We start from the raw sequence: 17295 nt of genomic DNA on the forward strand, positions 1-17295 counted from the left end.
CATGGACAGCCTTTTTTAAAATTCTGTTTTGAGACAGTCTTTTATTGTAACCCACGCTGGCTTCAAACTCAAGATCCTCCTGCCACAGCTTCCTGCACCACTGCACCTAGCTGCAATTCTTGAATATACTAAAAATGTTGAACTGTACCCCTTAAAAGAGTGCATTGGGGACGGGCACCAGTGGCTCATGCCTGTAATTCTAGTTACTCAGGAGGCAGAGATCAGGAGAATCGTAGTTCGAAGCCAGCTGGGGCAAATAGTTCGTGAGACCCTACCTCAAAAAAAAAACTTCACAAAAAAGGGCTGGTGAAGTAGCTCAAAGTGTAGGCCGGAGTTCAATCCTCAGTGCCAAAAAAAAAAAAAGGCTGGCAGAGTAACTCAAGTGGGAGAGTGCCTGTATAGCAAGTGTGAGGCTCTGAATTCAAACCCAGTGCCACCAAAAATTAATAAGTTACATAAAAGGATGCAATGTACAGTATGCAAATTATATCTCAGCAAAGCAGTTCTTTTTTATTTTGCAAGTACTAGGATTTGAACTCAGAGTTACACCCCTTTTTGCTTTAGTTATTTTTCAGGTAGGGTATCACATTTTTGCCCATGCAGGCCTCAGATTACGATCCTTAAAGTTATGACCTCCCTCACAGCTGAGATTACAGGTGTGCCCCCACACCTAACTATTTCCCTGGGATAGCCTTAAACAGTGATCCTTCTGATCTCTACCTCCTAAGTAGAGAGAGCCACTGCACTTGGCAAAAAGTAATTATTTTTAAAAACCTGATCCCATCAAGTTCCAAGAGCAGCGACCATGTGTAAAGGATAGCTTCTGTATTGTTGGGGGGCTCCCCAAAAGTGCTACTGGGGCTACTACTGGTTTTCCATATGAAAAAAGCAGTGAATTGGGCCCAACCTCAAAAATTAGCAAAATAGTATATTGGGTTTCTAGTGGATTAGAAACCCAACTGTGCAAGGAACAAGCGGATGTGAAAAGACATTCAGCACACTCATTTATCATGTCGGGGAGAAAGGTGGAGGTCCAAGGAAGGTGGAGAGTGTGCACGCTAATGGCTGGATCATCTTTCCAGGTTTGCCTCCTAGAAACCTGTGTGCAGTTGGAAAGCTGTTTATGGCAGCATTGCTCATGATAGCAAGAATCTGGAAACAGCCAGACGTTCATCAGCAGAATAGATTAATAAAATATGGCATCTGTGTAGAATGGAATACTATGCAGTGAAAATGAATAAATTAGAAGTGGATGAATTAACATGGACAGCTATCCAAAATGTGCTGAGCCAAAAAGCAAACTGCAGAACCATGCACAGTTTGTTACCGTTTACATAAATGGTCAGCCCTCCAGACCCCAGGCTCTGCACCTGTGAATTCTGCCAGCTGGGATCAAAAGACTATTCAAAAAACTAATTGCAACTGGTGGAGTGGCTCAAAGGGTAAATGCGCCTGCTTAAAAAACTAATTGCAGCTATACTGAACATGTACAGAATTTTTTCTTGTCATTAGTCGCCAAACAGTACAGCATAACTACTATTTACATAGCATTTCACTGTATGAGGCATCACAAAGTAATCTCAAGATGGCTTCAAGTGCCAAGGAGGATGTGTGCAGGTATGAGGACATTTTATATGAGGGACCTGAGCATCCCTACACTGTGGCATCTGAGAGGGTCCTGGAACCAACCCCACACAGGTTCGGAGGGGCTGCTGTATTTCTTACACTGCAGCAGCATTTCTTGAGTAGTGGTCTCTAAGAGGAACAGGAACCCTCTGGAGAGGTCAGTTTTGCACCCTCACCTCCACCTGTATTGTTGTTTCTCTTCAGACACAAATACAACCTGAAGCCACTGTCTACTCCTTCTTCTAAGCAGCAGACATGAGGGTGCAGGATAGATTCAGAGCCTTGGCTGTGACCTTGATGAGGCACTGTGACCCAGGAGAGCTAGGGAGGGGTCACGTGGCTGGGCACTGAGAAGCAAGCCTCCATGGGCCAAGGCTTTTTGTCAGTGATGTTATTTTCATAAACCTCATCCCTGGTGACAGATGCCTCAGTTTCCCCAGGTAAAGTCGACCCCAGGCGCAGCTCCTGATTGCGATGGGAAACACCAGGGTCATAATAATAATTGCTAACATGTTAAGTAACAACTACTTGCCAGGGCTGTGCCGCGGTCTCACTTAACCTCCTGCTAGCCCTTGCGGTCGCTCCTGTTGCCGCCTCCATTTCATTCCAGGGAACCCCAGAAAACTGGAAGCAGCTTGCTATGCCATCCTGGGCCGCTCCCTTCCTACTGGGGCTCTCTCTCCATAAATAACCAAAGGGGTTCCTTCTAGGAGCTTTAGGCGAGAAATGTTGTGCAAGAGGAACCAGAGGTGGCAAAACACGAGGACGGTACATGAGCGCCTGCGGCGATGCAGGAGGAGGTCCTGACAGCGAGGGCAGGGGAGGCGCCATGGGTCAGGCCTCTGGCGTCTGTGCGGGAAGGGCACTGAGGGAGCCCCAGGGGCTGTGGGGTGGGATGGGCGGTGCGGGGCCGTGGAGGGCGGGGCGGGGGCGGGGCGTGGAAGACAGGCCAAGCCAGGAAGGAGGGGCGAGGGCCGACGGGGCGGGGCGGGGGGCGGGGCGTGGAAGACAAGCCGAGCCAGGAAGCGGGGCGGGGCGAGGCCGAAAAGGCGGGACGAGAGGAAAGGGCTGAGCGCCCAGTGCGAGGACACAGAACTAAGCCTGCGGCAGGACCGATGATGGTCCTAGTGGCACTGTACAAGGCTGGAAGTCAGAGACTGGTGCCTGGGTTGGGAACCTGGTGGCTGGGTGAAGAGTCACCCGATGGACACAAGCTGTTCAGGGCTGAGGGCCCAGAAATCCCGAACAACCTTCCTTCCAGGGGCTTCAGGGGAGAGAGGGGCACGCCCCGACTCGCAGGGCTTTCCCTTGCTCCTTACCCCAAAACAAATCAGGCAAAGGACAATGCACAGAAAACAAAATACCAGTGCGTAGTGACTTGGCCAACACGCGTACGAAAACTTGGGAGAAAAGAAATTTGCCATCTTTGGGTTCAAGGAACCTCCAACTTTTTCCAAAATGTCAGGTTTTCTGAGATAGAATTTACATACAGTAAGTTTCTCCCTGTTTGAAGTTTGACCAACATGTACAATCTTGTTACTGCCTCCACAATTAAGATAGAAAATATAGTTGTCCCTCGGTATCAGGGAGGAATTGGTTCCAGGATCCCCGAAGATACCAAAATCTGAGGGTGCCCCAGTCCCTAATATGAAAACGCATAACGGAGCCTGGTAGTGCAGGTCTCTAATCCCAGCTCCGTGGAGGATGGAAGCAGGAGGATTGTGAGTTTGAGGCCAGAGTGGGCAAAGTTATGATCCTGTCTCAAAAGAAATACAAACAAGAGAACTGGAGTGGTAGAAGCTCACCTCGTATGCACTGAGACCCTGGGTTCAATCCCCAGTACCACAAAAACAATAATAATAATAAATTAAAAATAAATAAATGGCAAAGTACAGCAACCATGAGGTGCCAGCAAAGACTTTTCTTTTCTTTTTTTTTTTTTGGTGGTACTGAAGTTTGAATTCAGGGCTTCACACTTGCTAGGCAGACTCTCTACTGCTTGAGCCTCATTCCCAGACTTTTTTCTTCTGGTTATTTTGGAACTAGAGTCTTGCTCTTTGCCCAGGCCAGCCCGGACCCCAATGATAAGCAGTTGCTACCATTCTCATCTTGTTTACTTTGAAATGCGGTCTCCAGAACTCCCTGCCAGGGCTGGCCTCATCCACAGTTCTCCCAGTCTCAGCCTCCCAAGTAGCTAGGATTATAGGCATAAACCATCAGCAAAAGCAAAGATTTCTAAAGCTACAGTACCCAGCTCTACCACAGGCTGGGTGTCACCCACACAGTCTTTCTGGAGGGTAGTTTAGCAAAACCAAATAAGAAGCTTTGATGCCACCTGGCTTTGGGCGTGTCATTGCACATCTAGGAATTCAGTCATATATTCAGTAGGTAGATATTGAGCTCCCAGTGCTGGCCACTGAACCAGGTGCCAGGAAGCTGTTGGTGGGAGAGGCTGACATGGTTGTCACCCCAGGCACACTCTGCAGGAACCAGGTGGTTGTCACACATTTATTCATTCAGGGACATGGTGAAAGGTTCTGCAGAGGAGAGCTGTGGCCTCCTCCACTTCTCTAGCCTTCACATGACTCCCTGTCGCTGGGCTTGGTTTCCAAGCACCACTTCTGTGCTTGTCAGCTGTGTGACCTTGGACAAGTCACTCCACCTCTCTGAACCAGTTTGCATCAAAGTCTAAGGAGTCAGTGTGGGCAGAGGGAAGAATTTCAGGCTGGCCTCTTCTCCCTATGAGCAGTGCCCCTGTTACTACCAAAAGGCCTTTTCCTCCCTCAAAGTGCCCATGAGGGAGAAGTGATAGCTGCACAACTCTGGCACTATTCTGAAAACACTGAATTTTACACCCGAGGATGGACTTTATGGTATGTGAATTCTACCTCAATAAATCTGTGGCTTTTTTTTTTTTTTTTTTTTGAGACAGGAACTCACTATGTAGCCCAGCCTGATCTTGAACTCAAGATTCTCTGCCTTTGCTTCCCAAGTGCTGGGATTACAGGCATTTGTGCCACCACGCCTTGCTTTAAATCTATTTTTAAAAGACCAAAGGAACCTCTTGAACCAGGGATCAACTCTGCTAATAATGCTTACCTGGTGGGAAATAGGAGTTCTGTGAAAACTAGACTTGCAGAAAATTAGACCTCTTCCTGGCATACCGTCAGGACTGGGCACAGGACGACTTGCTTCTCCCACTGCATCTGATCACTACCCTGGCCCACAAGGCAGTGCAGGAAAGTTTGTGATTAGGGCAGAGGTGGGTGGGAACACTCCCCACAGACAAAACCTCTTCCCAGCCCCACTGGCTCCATCTGCAACCCTGGACTCTTCCCCAGCCCCTGCCTCTCCCTGCATTGTAATTCTAGATACCTGAAGCCAGATGTGGACAAGAAATCCAAACATAAGACAGCAGTAAAGAAGAAAACGCTGAACCCAGAATTCAACGAGGTATGACAAGGGGTCCTCTGGCTCTCCCCATGGTGGGTGGGGACCTGAAGGGACCAGATTTTCAAAGGGTCACTGTGGGATTGCAAAGGTCATAAGAGAAGGTGGGGAGCAGCTGACAGGAGAGCCACAAACCTGGGGAAGGGGTGAGGCACCCACCAGGCTGCCCCAGACGGTAGTGGTGTCAATGACGGTGATGTGAGGAAGGTGATGGGAAGCTTTTCAGAGAAGCCAGTGGATGGGGTGGTGGCCATGTTGGATGCAGGGGTGGAAAAAGGGAATGTTGAGGGAATTTCCAGTTCCTCACTGGGTAATAGAGCTGGGATAGGGAGAAGTCCTAGATTGGGCTTAAGTAGTCAAGATGCCCTTGGGTCTTGGGAAGGCTGGGCTGAGTGACACCCATGTCCTCAGCATGGGAGAGGTGTGTAACTGGACACACAGATCTGGGGCATCCCACAAGGGGAAGAACACAGAAGGCCCTCAGGTGAACCTAGGACTTCAGATGGTTCCTAGGCAAGGGGAGGGGAACACCAAATGGTGGAAAGTCCCAGGAACTGGCAAGAGAGAGGGGTCCACAGAGAAGGGCATGGCCATTGAAGCCAGTCCAGAAGTCAAGGACTTACAGACAATGAGTCGCAGTAGGGGGACTCGTAGGCATCTGGAGAGAACAGCTCCAGGTACAAAGCGGAGGTGGTTGAGGGGCTGGGGACCCCAGCTGGGCCCTCAGGTAGAAGTGGGCAAGATGAGTGAGACTCCATGGATTGTCCCTCCCTGTCATCTCACCACACTGCAGAGCCCTCCTGGCTGTATGGCCTTTGGCCCTAACACTTCCCTTTCGGCCAGTAGGAGTTTTGTTACGAGATTAAGCACGGGGACCTGGCCAAGAAGACCCTAGAGGTCACAGTTTGGGATTACGACATTGGAAAATCCAACGATTTCATTGGTAAGTGGCACAATGAGAATGCTGTTTAAACCTTTCCGGGGGTTGGCCAACAGTAGTGACCCTGAATCAGGCCATAACCCCTCCTTCCTAGTGTCTGGGGCCATGAACTGCTTGTCCCCAGCATAAGGAACCTCAGACATTATCCACCCTGACCCTGTGCGACAAAAGGTAGGCCCAGAGAGGGAAGAAGAGGCCTGAAAAGGGCCACACAGCAGTCTGTGTTGAGAAGATTATGGTCAGAGTCTGGGGTTGGACTGGGCCTATGTGGTCCCAGCTTCCTGGTGGGTGTGTCATCTATACACGCTAGGACTATCTAGGCTCTTCCTTCCCTTTTATGGTCCCCATTCTTCAACCCCTAATGTGCATCACTGCATGCTGCCCAGTATGGTGTGATCCCCAGTAGAGAAAGAGCAGGACAGAGGTCCTGGGCTGAGGGGCCACAGTGTGTGTGAGTGGATGTCAGATGCTCTGTACACACCAACCTGGAAAGCATGGGGAGGGTTTGGGCCAGGAGCACAGAATCTAGGAGGGAGCTCTTGTCCTGGGATCCTGAGCACTGAGGTCATAGACTCCCTGGCCACTCTGCTGGCCACTCCCGCAGGCGGCGTGGTTCTGGGCATCAATGCCAAAGGCGAGCGCCTGAAGCACTGGTTTGACTGCCTGAAGAACAAGGACAAGCGGATTGAGCGCTGGCACACGCTCACCAACGAACTTCCTGGGGCCGTGCTCAGCGACTGACTGCCCCGCCTGCTGCCACCCATCCCTGCCTCCCGGGCCCACACAGGCCTGGCCCCGGGCTTCCTCAGCTGCCACCAAGGGCTGTGGCTCCCACCTTGGGCAAAATCCAGGACACCTGCTCTGACAGAGCCACTGCAGCCCCAGCTTAGAAGACATGGAGCGCCCAGGGAGAGCAGAGTGGTGGGCCTGCTTTCAGCCCATTGAGACCCGGATGGGACAGCACTGGGAGAAGTCCTTGGCCTGGACCTCAGCACTTCTTGGGAAGGGGTGGGGCCATCCACAGTTGAGGACCCTTCCCCAGGTCAGCAGTAAGGCATAGGCTGAGAGCACAGAAGTGCCAGAGCTTCATGCTCCCATTGGAGCAAAGAGAGTGGAGGAGGGAGACTGCAGGTGGACGCCAGTGGAGTTCCCAATCACGCCCGTTCTCTGGCACTGATGGGCAGGTGGAGAGAGTCTGGTGAACTTCCTGGAGGCACCAGTGGACAGGAGTCTGCAAGCCTAGGGTGGGGGGAATGGGACACAAGGCCTTCCCTCCCTGAGCTCCCAGTCCAGGGAGGGAGCTGGACGCAACCATTTCAAGGGGGTGAGGAAGGCAAGGACCAGAGGGCACTGTAAGTGCTGTGGTTACTGTTGACTGCTGGAGGATAGCGAAGGCTTCCTGGAGGAGGCAGTGCTCAGCAAGGTCTTGAAGGGGGGGAGGGGTTTCCTAGGTAAAGGAGAAGGGCAGTCTAGGCAGTGGGAGGTCTAGGGGGCTGTAGGAGAGAGGAAGAGGGTAGGACCAGGCAGCTGCATGGACCCAGGGTGGCTCTGGAGAAGAGTACTCCTGGCAGGGAGTGGGGGTCAGTGGCAGAAGCACCATGGGGAAACTGAGGTTGGTACAAGGCTAAGTTCAGCGCTCAGACCCAGATCTCCCACTTTGATCTCTTTCTCCTCCTGAGGGTTAGAGTAAGTGTCGCAACAGCTGCAAGAAGAGAAAAGGGTCCCCTGGGCAGGAAAAGAAGCAAGCATTCTCCTGTCCTTCCTTCCTCACCCCTATCCTGTCCCATTTGGGCTCTGGCTGGGTATTAGGCCCTCTTCTGGCTGTCTGTGGCATCCTCGCCCTACTATGATGGCTGTGTCCCTTTTAGGAATATTGGTAGCAGTCCAGGGACTTGTTTCCAGGAGGCCTGTGGAGCTGACTGCCCTCTGTGAGCTAAGGGAGAGAGGCTTTGCCAGTCTTTCTCTCTAGGAAGGAGCTGAGAGCGTCTCAATCTTGTGGCCCAGATTGGAAGCCCTCAACTGTCTCCCACCCACCAGGGCTATCAGGGATGCTGGATGGACAAATACAGAAGCAAGGGGTTCCAGAGACCCACTGTGTTCAACCCATCCCCGAGCGACAGGGCAAGGCGGCCCCATGAGGGAAGGTGACCTGCTAACACATCCAGAAATGACATCCAAGGCCTAGGGTCAGGTTCCATTCCCAGGTGCCTCCGAGCTCTTCCCCAGTTGGCAGGGAAAACTGGTCTCCAGTCCCTGCAGCACCTGGCCACTCTTGTTGCTAGTGGAGACTGGGTTCCCCCGTATTAAGGAAGGCTTTGCCTTGTGTGTTGGGGTCAGCAGGCATTGTCTGAATGCATCTTGACAACCTGGTGAGGTAGTAGGAGTGGTCAGCCCCATTTTGCAGATGAAATTGAGACTCAGCGCCTGAGAAATTGGCCAGTTGGGAGGGGACAAATCAGGACTGAAACCTAGGCTTTTTGATTTTCTGGGGGTGAGGACTCCCCCAGGTCCTTTTTTTCTTGACTCTCGGGCACTTGGTAGTCTGTTACATAGTGGAGATATGGGGCCTTGTCACTGTCCTGCCACCTCTAGCTGGCTTTGAAACCAGCTGTGCCACTTCAGGCTTCCCCATAAGTCACAGCCTGGTCCTGGAACCCAGCTGCCTCTCCCACCCCTCAGCCTGTAGTCAAGGAAACTGAGGCAAGGGTTCCTCTTTCCTCCACACAGCTAGAATGGGGAGCCTCTGAGGGCCTAGGAGAGAGGAGGCTATTTTTAAGGGTGAGCTTTGGGTATCTCATTTTTTGGTGCCTCATTCACAGAGGACTGGCAGCCTGTGAAGACATGAAAGTGCTGAATGGTAGAGCTAGAAGGGGCTATGAGCCCTACCTAGTGTGACTTCCTTACTAGACACATGAGGAAACTGAGGCCCAGAGAGGGGAAGGGCCCTGTTCGGGTGCCCCAGACTGTGCAGAAGGGGACTTGGTCCTGAACGATGGTCAGCTGGGAGGTAGAGCTTCTGACCAGCTAGGTCAGATGCAAGTTGGGATGCTGGGCGGAAAATCCCTAAGAAGTCACTAAACTTTCCCCAGGATCCTGCGACCAGCCCTGTGCAGATTGCATTTCTGTTCAAGAAAAAGCCCTTTGAGAAATGGCAGAACTGGCCCTGCTTTTGACCCCAAATGGGCATCTTTCCTTTGGTCCACCAGCCCAACAAAGAAAAATCTGATGCCAAAAAAATAAAATAAAAATCGAGTACCGAAAAAAAAAAGTTTGGTAAAACCAAAAGAACAAAAAACAAATTTAAAAAATAAAAATAAAAAAATCATTCCAGGGGGTAGCCTCGCGCCCTGGTCTTCGCCCCGCCCACTGCCTCCACTGGCCAATCCCCGACGGGCCTGTCTTCCAACGCTGAGGCGGCAACCTCCTGACCTCTAGTGGCGAGAGCGAGGAACTGCACCTCCCCGGCCCGCCCGCCCGCTGAGCCCGGGCCGTGCATGTCCTGCCCCTTGTTCCTTCTCAAACCGAGTGAACCGCCCGATGCATGGACTCTGGCTGTTGTCGACCCAGATTCGTGCACTGCTTAGCACCGTTTTGCTACTATGTGATGGCTGTAGAAACTGTCCTCAAACTGCAGCCTCACGACACAATTTTTGTACTTTCGTCTGACCTTCCCGAAGGTGTCCTTTTAAAGTCTTATTTGTTAATATTTATAATGACATATAATCCACAGTAAATGGAAACGTCATATTGCGATCACATTGGCTTGGGAGCTCATTGTAGATTTGGAGGGAGAGTGGGCAGAATGAGAAGGTGACTGAGACTTAGCACCTGGTCTCATTTCCTCTCCACTAAGAACCCATTTGAGGCAGGTTCCCAAGTTACAGATGGGGAAACAGGCTCTGAGAGGCTAAAATGCGTATGTGAATCATACAGCCGATCGATGACATAACCGGAATTCAAACCCATGCCTCTCCGAACTTCGCACACCAGGACCAGTACATCATGTTATCAGCCACCCCGGGACCAGTAAGTACATCATGCAATCAGGGATTCTTTCTGCAAACAGCTGTGGGGCATGAACGCTGATGCCAGGCGCCTGGAACGTCATGGGCAAGATAACCCACAAACAGAAAATACAATAATGACGTGTGAGAAGGTGACAAGAAAAAAGTGTGGGCATAAAGACATCAGTTGGGGGGGGGGGCGGAGAAAAAGAGCAAGAACTTAGGTGAGCTAAAAATAAAAAAGATACGAACACAACAGGGGACTTCTGGGGAAACCAGCAGGTGGAGGAGGGGGACGAGAGGAAAACAGAGGCAAATATGATCAAAGTATATTGTATACATTATGAAAATGTGATAATGAAACCCCTTCTTGGGTTGGGGGCATGGCTCAAGTGGTAGAGCACCTGCCTAGCAAGCTCAAGGCCCTGAGTTCAAACCTCAGTACAAAAAAAGAAAAGCATTATTTTGTAAAAAAGAAATCAAGTAGGGCTGGGCATTGTGGTGCACACCTGTAATCCTCATAGTCTGGAGGCTTAGGCAGGTGGATCCAGAGTACCAGGCCAGCTTGGGCCACATAGTGGACCCTGTTTTTAAAAAATGGAATTAGGTGGGAAGAGGTTAGCCTTAAATAGGTCAGGTGGGCCTGCAGAGGAGGCAACTTGGAGGTAGGGGAGGGAGCCTTGAGGAGATCTGGGAACCAATGAGGGAACCAGGTGGAGGGAACCAAGGCACCTGGAGGCAGGCTTGGAGAGCAGCAAGGCCATTTTGTTCAGAACAGGACGGAATTTAGAGGGGAAGGGGTCAATCATGTGGGGCTTTTTTAAAGACTGCTGTCACTCTGCAGGAGGTGAAAGCCAGCATGTGTAGCTCCAAGGAAAGGCCTAGTGGAGGTCAAGCCTGTAATCTGGGGCCAATGGTCAGGCCCCTCTGAAGGGCCTAAGTAGACCCTGCTGCCTGTGACTTTGGTGGGGGTTGTGGCTGCCACCTTAGCAATGGCCTGTGTACCACCTGACTCTCCAGGCCTCCCGCCCATTCCTTGGACTATCTGATACCCATCCAGTGTGTTCCTTTCCTTTTTTTTTTTTCTTTCATTTTTCTTTTATTATTCATATGTGCATACAAGGATTGGTTCATTTCTCCCCACTGCCCCCACCCCCTCCCTTTCCTTTCCTTCTTGGTTAACCACAGTGGGATCTGGCTTTTGTGACAAAGACCCCTGCCTGGGCATCCAGGTCTCAGCTCCAGCATTGCCGCTGCATGAGGCCTGCCCAGCCACACTCTATGTCACCTGCTGCTTCCTCTCCCTTGTGGTATCTGTCACCACAACCATCTATGGATTCATTTATTCCTGTCCCTCCTTGCTCCTCTTCATGAGAACTGGGACCACATCTGTCTCATTTGTCCCATTAGCCCTAGGCTAAACCAGGGCTCACCACAGAGGAGGCCACCAGCAGTATTTCTTGAACAAGTGGATGAGACGTCTGAAAGAAACCGAACCCATGTACATCTAGGGCATTGGCTCTGAGGATGTTTGGCTTGGAACAAGCTCCCAAGACTCCTGTAAGTGCCAAAGATGAGAAAGGACCCCAGGAGGACTGGAGGAGTGACTCAAGTGTTAGATACCTGCCTAGCCATTGTGAGGCCCTGAGTTGCAACAACAAAAGAAAAAGGACCCCACTGATTACCAGGCTTATCCTGAATGGAGGAAGGAGAGAACCAGCGGAGGAGAGGAGAAAGGTGCAAAGGAGGGATAAGGGGGGCTGAGGAGAAAAGGAAAGGAAGGCAGGAATGGGCCCGCAAGAACCGGGACTCTGGGCTCTGGCCAGCTGGCCTGCTGCCCATGCAGAGCGCAGGGAAAGTAGCAGCCCAGGAGGGGCTGAAAACATGGCTTCCCAGTGTCCAGTCCCCAGGGAGAGTGATCCAGGCAGGGGCTGAAAGGTCTAGAAAGTCACGCCAGAGGGTCACGTTCCCACATACCCACAGTCAACAGCCATAAGGATAGGGAGGCAGACTGTCAGATGGAGTCAGCACTGTAGCAGTAGACCTGACGACTAGGGTTTGTGGCTTCCGTGGTGCTGGGGATCAAAGCCAGGGACAAAGTACCCCACCAGTGAACACAACCCCAGCCCTTGGGTTTTTGAGATAGGGTCTCAACCATGTAACCCAGGCTGGCCTTGAATTTACAATCCTACTGCCTCTACCTCCCGCGTGCTAGGATTACAGGCATACACCACCACACCTGGCTGTGCTAGACTCCTTATACAGATACTACTGGATCAGCTCCCAGTCAGAAAACTTGGACAAAACATCAAGTCAGGAAAAGGCTAGCAGATGAGATGGAGCATGAATGGCAAGACTGACAGACAGAAGGTTGAGCCCAGCTGTAAGGACATAAGGCAGGGGAAGGGGGACAGGACATGGACGGACACACATGGCCACCTGCAGTCCCTCTGTGGACACCTGGGACAATTTACATTCCTACAGGGTGTTTGGGCACCAGCAGAGGTGGGGGGACAAGACACCTTCATCCAGAGACAGGGAACAAGAAATCCTTTCTCAGCAGAGTTCTTTTTTTTTTTTTTTTGCTGTACTGGGATTTGAACTCAGGGCCTACCCTTGAGCCACTCCCACCAACCCTGTTTTTTTGTGTGTGTGATGGGTTTTTCACGATAGGATCTTGAGAACTACTTGCCTGGGCTGGCTTTGAACCTTGATCCTCAGGAAGGAGAGTTCTTAAGAACCAGAGAGAAGGTGCAGAATTACACTATTAGCAGCAATAGCACCAATTTAGAGCTCCGCCTGCTGAGCGTTCAGTACATGTCAACTCATCCTATGGTCACAGTTAGGAGATGCTGCTTTAAGCCCCATCTCCTAACTTTACTGCGGAGCAGAGGACCTCTGAGCCACACCTCCAGTCCCTTTTGTTTGACTTATTTTCCAGATAGGATCTCAAGCTTTTCCCTGGGTCGACCTGGACCATGACCCACCTACCTACAGCTGGGACCACAGGCTCATGCCACTGCACACAGCTTATTCGTTGAGATGGGATCCAGTGGCTCACACCTGTAATCCTAGCTACTCAGGAGGAGATCAGGAGGATCGTGGTTCGAAACCAGCCTGGGCAAATAGTTCACAAGACCCTATGTCGAAAAAACCATCACAAAAAGGGCTGGTGGAGTAGCTCAAGGTAAAGGCCCTGAGTTCAAACCCCAGTACCACAAAAAAAAATTTTTAAGTAAAAAAAATAAAATAAACCTTGTGCTGAGCTGTGGAAGGCTTAAGGCCTGTTTTAAGGCACCCAGGTCCCCCAGAGCCCACTTCAGATTCAGCCTTATTTCCCATAGCCCCCAGAACTATCTGGGTCTCTCTGCAAGGAACGATTTCCAGGGTTCACCCAAGGATTTTGCCATTCATTGGATTGCATGCAGGGGTCACCTTTGCCCAATGCTCTCCCAGCCATCACAGCCCCAGATCACTTGAGCCCAGGAGTTCACTTGAGCCCAGGAGTTCAGGGCTAGCTTGGGCAACATAGCAAGACCCAGGTGTCTGCAAAACAACAACTCAGGATGCGAGTGACTTACGTCTATAATCCCAGCTACTCGAGAGGCAGAGATCACGAAGATTGCAGTTCAAAGCCAGCCCTGGCAAATAGTTCTTGAGACCCTATCTTGAAAAATAACCAACACAAAAAATAGGACTGGGGGAGTGGCTCTGTGGTACAGCGTCTGCCTAGCAAGTGTGAGACCCTGAGTTCAAACCCCGGTACCACCAACACACACAAAAAAAATAATTCCCAAAGATAAATTCTATTTCTCTGTACTAGCAGTGACCAATCAAAATCAGAAATTAAAATTTAAGCTGGTAGAGTGGCTCCACTGGTAGAGCACATGTGTAGCAAGTACAAGGCCCTGAGTTCAAACTGCAGTGCCACAAAATTGAAGTTTAATAAACAGACCATTACAATAACAAACATTATGAAGTATTTAGGAGAAAATGTGATAAAACTAAGTGAAAGACATGAATACTGATGAGTATAAAATATTGCTGATATTAAAGAAAGTATAAACAGCCTGGGCATGGTTGTATATACTTGTAATCCCAGCTATGTGGGAGGCAGAGACAGGAGGATCACAGTCCAAGGCCAGCCTGGGCAAAAAGACTGAGACTGTATCTGAAAAATAAACTAAGGCAAACAGTGCTGGAGGTGTGGCTCAAATGGTAGAAAGCTTGACTAGCAAGTGCAAGACTCTGAATTGAACCCCCAATACCAAAAAAAAAAAAACAAAAGATAAGCCTTAGAAGACTTGACTCTTCAACTCCTGGGGTTCTGAAGGCTGGAAAGATCAAGATCAGGTGGCAGCATCTTGTTGATGGACTCTGCAGTGTCCCAAAGTAGCACAAGGCACTACATAAGAGGGACTGAGGGTTTTTAACACCTCTAGGTAAAACCATTTCTAGAAAAGATCAGATTCCTGATCTTGGGATAGACTTTTTTTTTATTTTTTGGGGACAAGGTCTGTCACTGAAGCTGAGGGTGTAGCTCAGTGCTACAGTGCTCACTTAGCATGCATGAGGCCCTAGGATTGACCTCCAGCTCTACTAGTCGAGAAAATAATATATATTAAGAGAATGAAAAAGGGCTGGCAGAGTGACTCAAGTGTGGTAAAGCACCTGCCTAGCAAGCCTGAAGCCCTGAGTTCAAACCCAGGATAGCCAAGAAAGGAAAAAAAAAGGAGAGAGAATGAAAAAGCAAGGTAATGAATAGGAAAATAAGAGTAATCATAACTCCAAAAACATAATCTTCTAAATGACCACATACAGGGCTGGGGGAGTGGCTCAAGTGGTAGAGTGCACGCCTACCAAGTGTGAGACCCTGAGTTCAAATCTCAGTGCTACCACAAAAAATAATAAAAGATAAATGACCACCTACAAGCCAGTAACAAACAAACAAACAAAACAGGCAAAAGTGGACATTTAACAAAGAACAATATTCAAATGTTCCTAAGTTAAAAAGTGCTCAGCCTTCACTAGTCATCAGGGAGATGAAAACTAAATCCTGAGCTAAATTCATTTACAGCCTATTGAATGACTGTAACTAGACAGTAACAGCAGCAAACACCAGCGAGGACAGGGAACAACTGAGACTCTCCTGTTTCTGCTAGAAAGGTAGATAGCACAGTCATGTGTAAGACTGCTTTGCAGTATCTGCTAACGCTGGGTATAAGCACCCTGGATGACCTAGTTAATTCCACTCTAATACAAGGAAAATGCATACATCTATACCAAAAGACATGTCTGAGCCAGGTGCAGGTGGCTCACACCTGTAATCCTAGCTGCTCAGGAGGCGGAGATCAGGAGGATCGTGGTTCAAAGCTAGCCTGGGGAAATAGCTCTGCAAGACCCTATCTTGAAAAAACCATTCACAAAAAAGGGCTGGTGGAGTGGCTTGAGGTGTAGAACTTGATATAATCACAGAATTTTCTGGGGTTTTCCCCCTTTAATATTGTAGGATTAATCCAGGTAATTGTCTAATAATAATGTGTTTTCATGGCTATATGTCATTCTGTTGCATTAGGGTGCCATTATTTTGTGGATGGATATTGGATTTTTTTTTTCTTTTCTTTTTTTGTGGTCCTGGGGGTTGAACCCAGGTCTTTGTGCTTGCTAGGCAGGCGCTCTATCACTTGAGCCACTCTGCCAACCTTGTACTATTTCTTGACATGACTGGTGGTTAGTGCGTCCCTGTCCCTTGTGGTAAGTCATTAGCTCTACTTGTATGTACTTTTTCTATATATTACCTTTGAATAAAAGTTTAAAAATACCAACAGAATACACACAAGAACATTTCTCTACATTCTCACAATGGAGCACAACTGGCATCTCTTAAATGTTTATGGCTAACATCTGATGACAAGACTGACTTTACAACTTTTAAACATTTTGTTCTTAAAATTACATTGAGACAAAATTCTAAGGGAGTTAAGGTGGTTAGTCTCTTAGTGTGCTTTCAAATGTGCCATTATTGGGAAAGGCAATTTAGGTGCTGAATGTTTTAAAAAGTAAACATCTTTGTGGAAAGAAGACCTGGGAACAAGCTCGGGGATGAGTGTCCAGGCACTGGTAGGAGTCGTTATGTAACTTGAAGTCACAAAGGATAGCTTTAGACAGGGAAGAATATTCCTGGACACAGCTCACCACCCAGGTCGTGCAATGACACATGCTTAACTTGGTGTGAGAAACAAATTGTTGAAAACCAAGGAATGTTTAAAGAAAAACAACTTTCTGCCCTCCCACATAACAGGCCTGTAGCTACACCTAGCACAATAAGCTGGCAGGAGTGCCAACAGTGCTTTCCCCAAAGTGATAACTTTGGGTACCAGTTTCTAAAAAGTTTCCTGTTTCTAAAAAGAGAAAGAATACATTTTAGAAATACTTTCACAAAATTGAGCTGATGGAGTGGTGAGCAAGTGTGAGACTGAGTTCAAACCCCAGTATTACCCCTCCAAAAAATCCACAGAAAGTGGCAGCAAGTAAGTTTGATCTTCAATGATAAGGGTTTTGTTTCTTTAGAAAACTGTCAAAGCAGCAGCAACTTGACAACCCATGGTCACAGGTTATCTCTACAGATTGTGGCTCTCCTATTCCAAGCTAAACTATTTTAAATTGGAAGAATAGCCCAATGAAAAAATTATTTAAAATTTGCAAGTTAAGCTAGACTAGAAAAAAACTGCCTCAAATTTAAATCTAGTAAATACTTCCCATTTTAGACAGAAGCCACTTTAAGAGGCCTAAGTAATTTATCATTTACATTCTATCTTGTCAATTAATACGCACATTATAGCTTTTTAGGAATGTTTTAATGATTACTTTAAATTAAAATGTTTTAAAACAGAGGGTTTTGTTTTTAATCCCACCACTGGCCCCACATCCATGTGACAGGCCAGGCCACCATCAGGGTCACAGCACTTGAGACATAACTTGGTTTAGACCTAGCACCTCCTTCTGACCTTAACCTTATAGGCAAGTCATCCTGCCTCCACTTTTCTCTCAAACACAATGAAACATCTTCACCTTCGTGTTTACTTTCTTGGGGGTGTCAGCTGACGTGTGAGGTAACAGAAAAGGCAAGGATTTAACAGAGTGGCATAATGTATGTCTGTAATTCCAGCACTCTCGAGGCTGAGGCAGGAGGATTTCGAGTTCAGGTTCCTTGGCTACATATGAGACCCTGATGCACTATGTATAAAATGAATAGTAGTGATAAATAGGTAAAAT

At 48.8% G+C, this 17295-nt stretch overlaps 1 protein-coding gene across 1 annotated transcript in view; it reads left to right on the forward strand.

The window, feature by feature from the left end:
* Window positions 1-15850, forward strand: part of Doc2b (double C2 domain beta) — a 37027-nt gene extending 21177 nt beyond the window's left edge. Inside the window, exons 7-9 of the mRNA XM_020157898.2 lie at window positions 4998-5079; window positions 5923-6019; window positions 6621-15850. Coding sequence (XP_020013487.2) covers window positions 4998-5079; window positions 5923-6019; window positions 6621-6757 — 316 coding nt within the window. The 3' untranslated portion in view covers window positions 6758-15850. The remainder of the gene's footprint in view (window positions 1-4997; window positions 5080-5922; window positions 6020-6620) is intronic.
* The last annotated feature ends 1445 nt before the right edge of the window (window positions 15851-17295 follow it).

This window comes from Castor canadensis, chromosome 11, assembly GCF_047511655.1.
Source record: "Castor canadensis chromosome 11, mCasCan1.hap1v2, whole genome shotgun sequence".
Classification (NCBI taxonomy): Eukaryota; Metazoa; Chordata; class Mammalia; order Rodentia; family Castoridae; genus Castor; species Castor canadensis.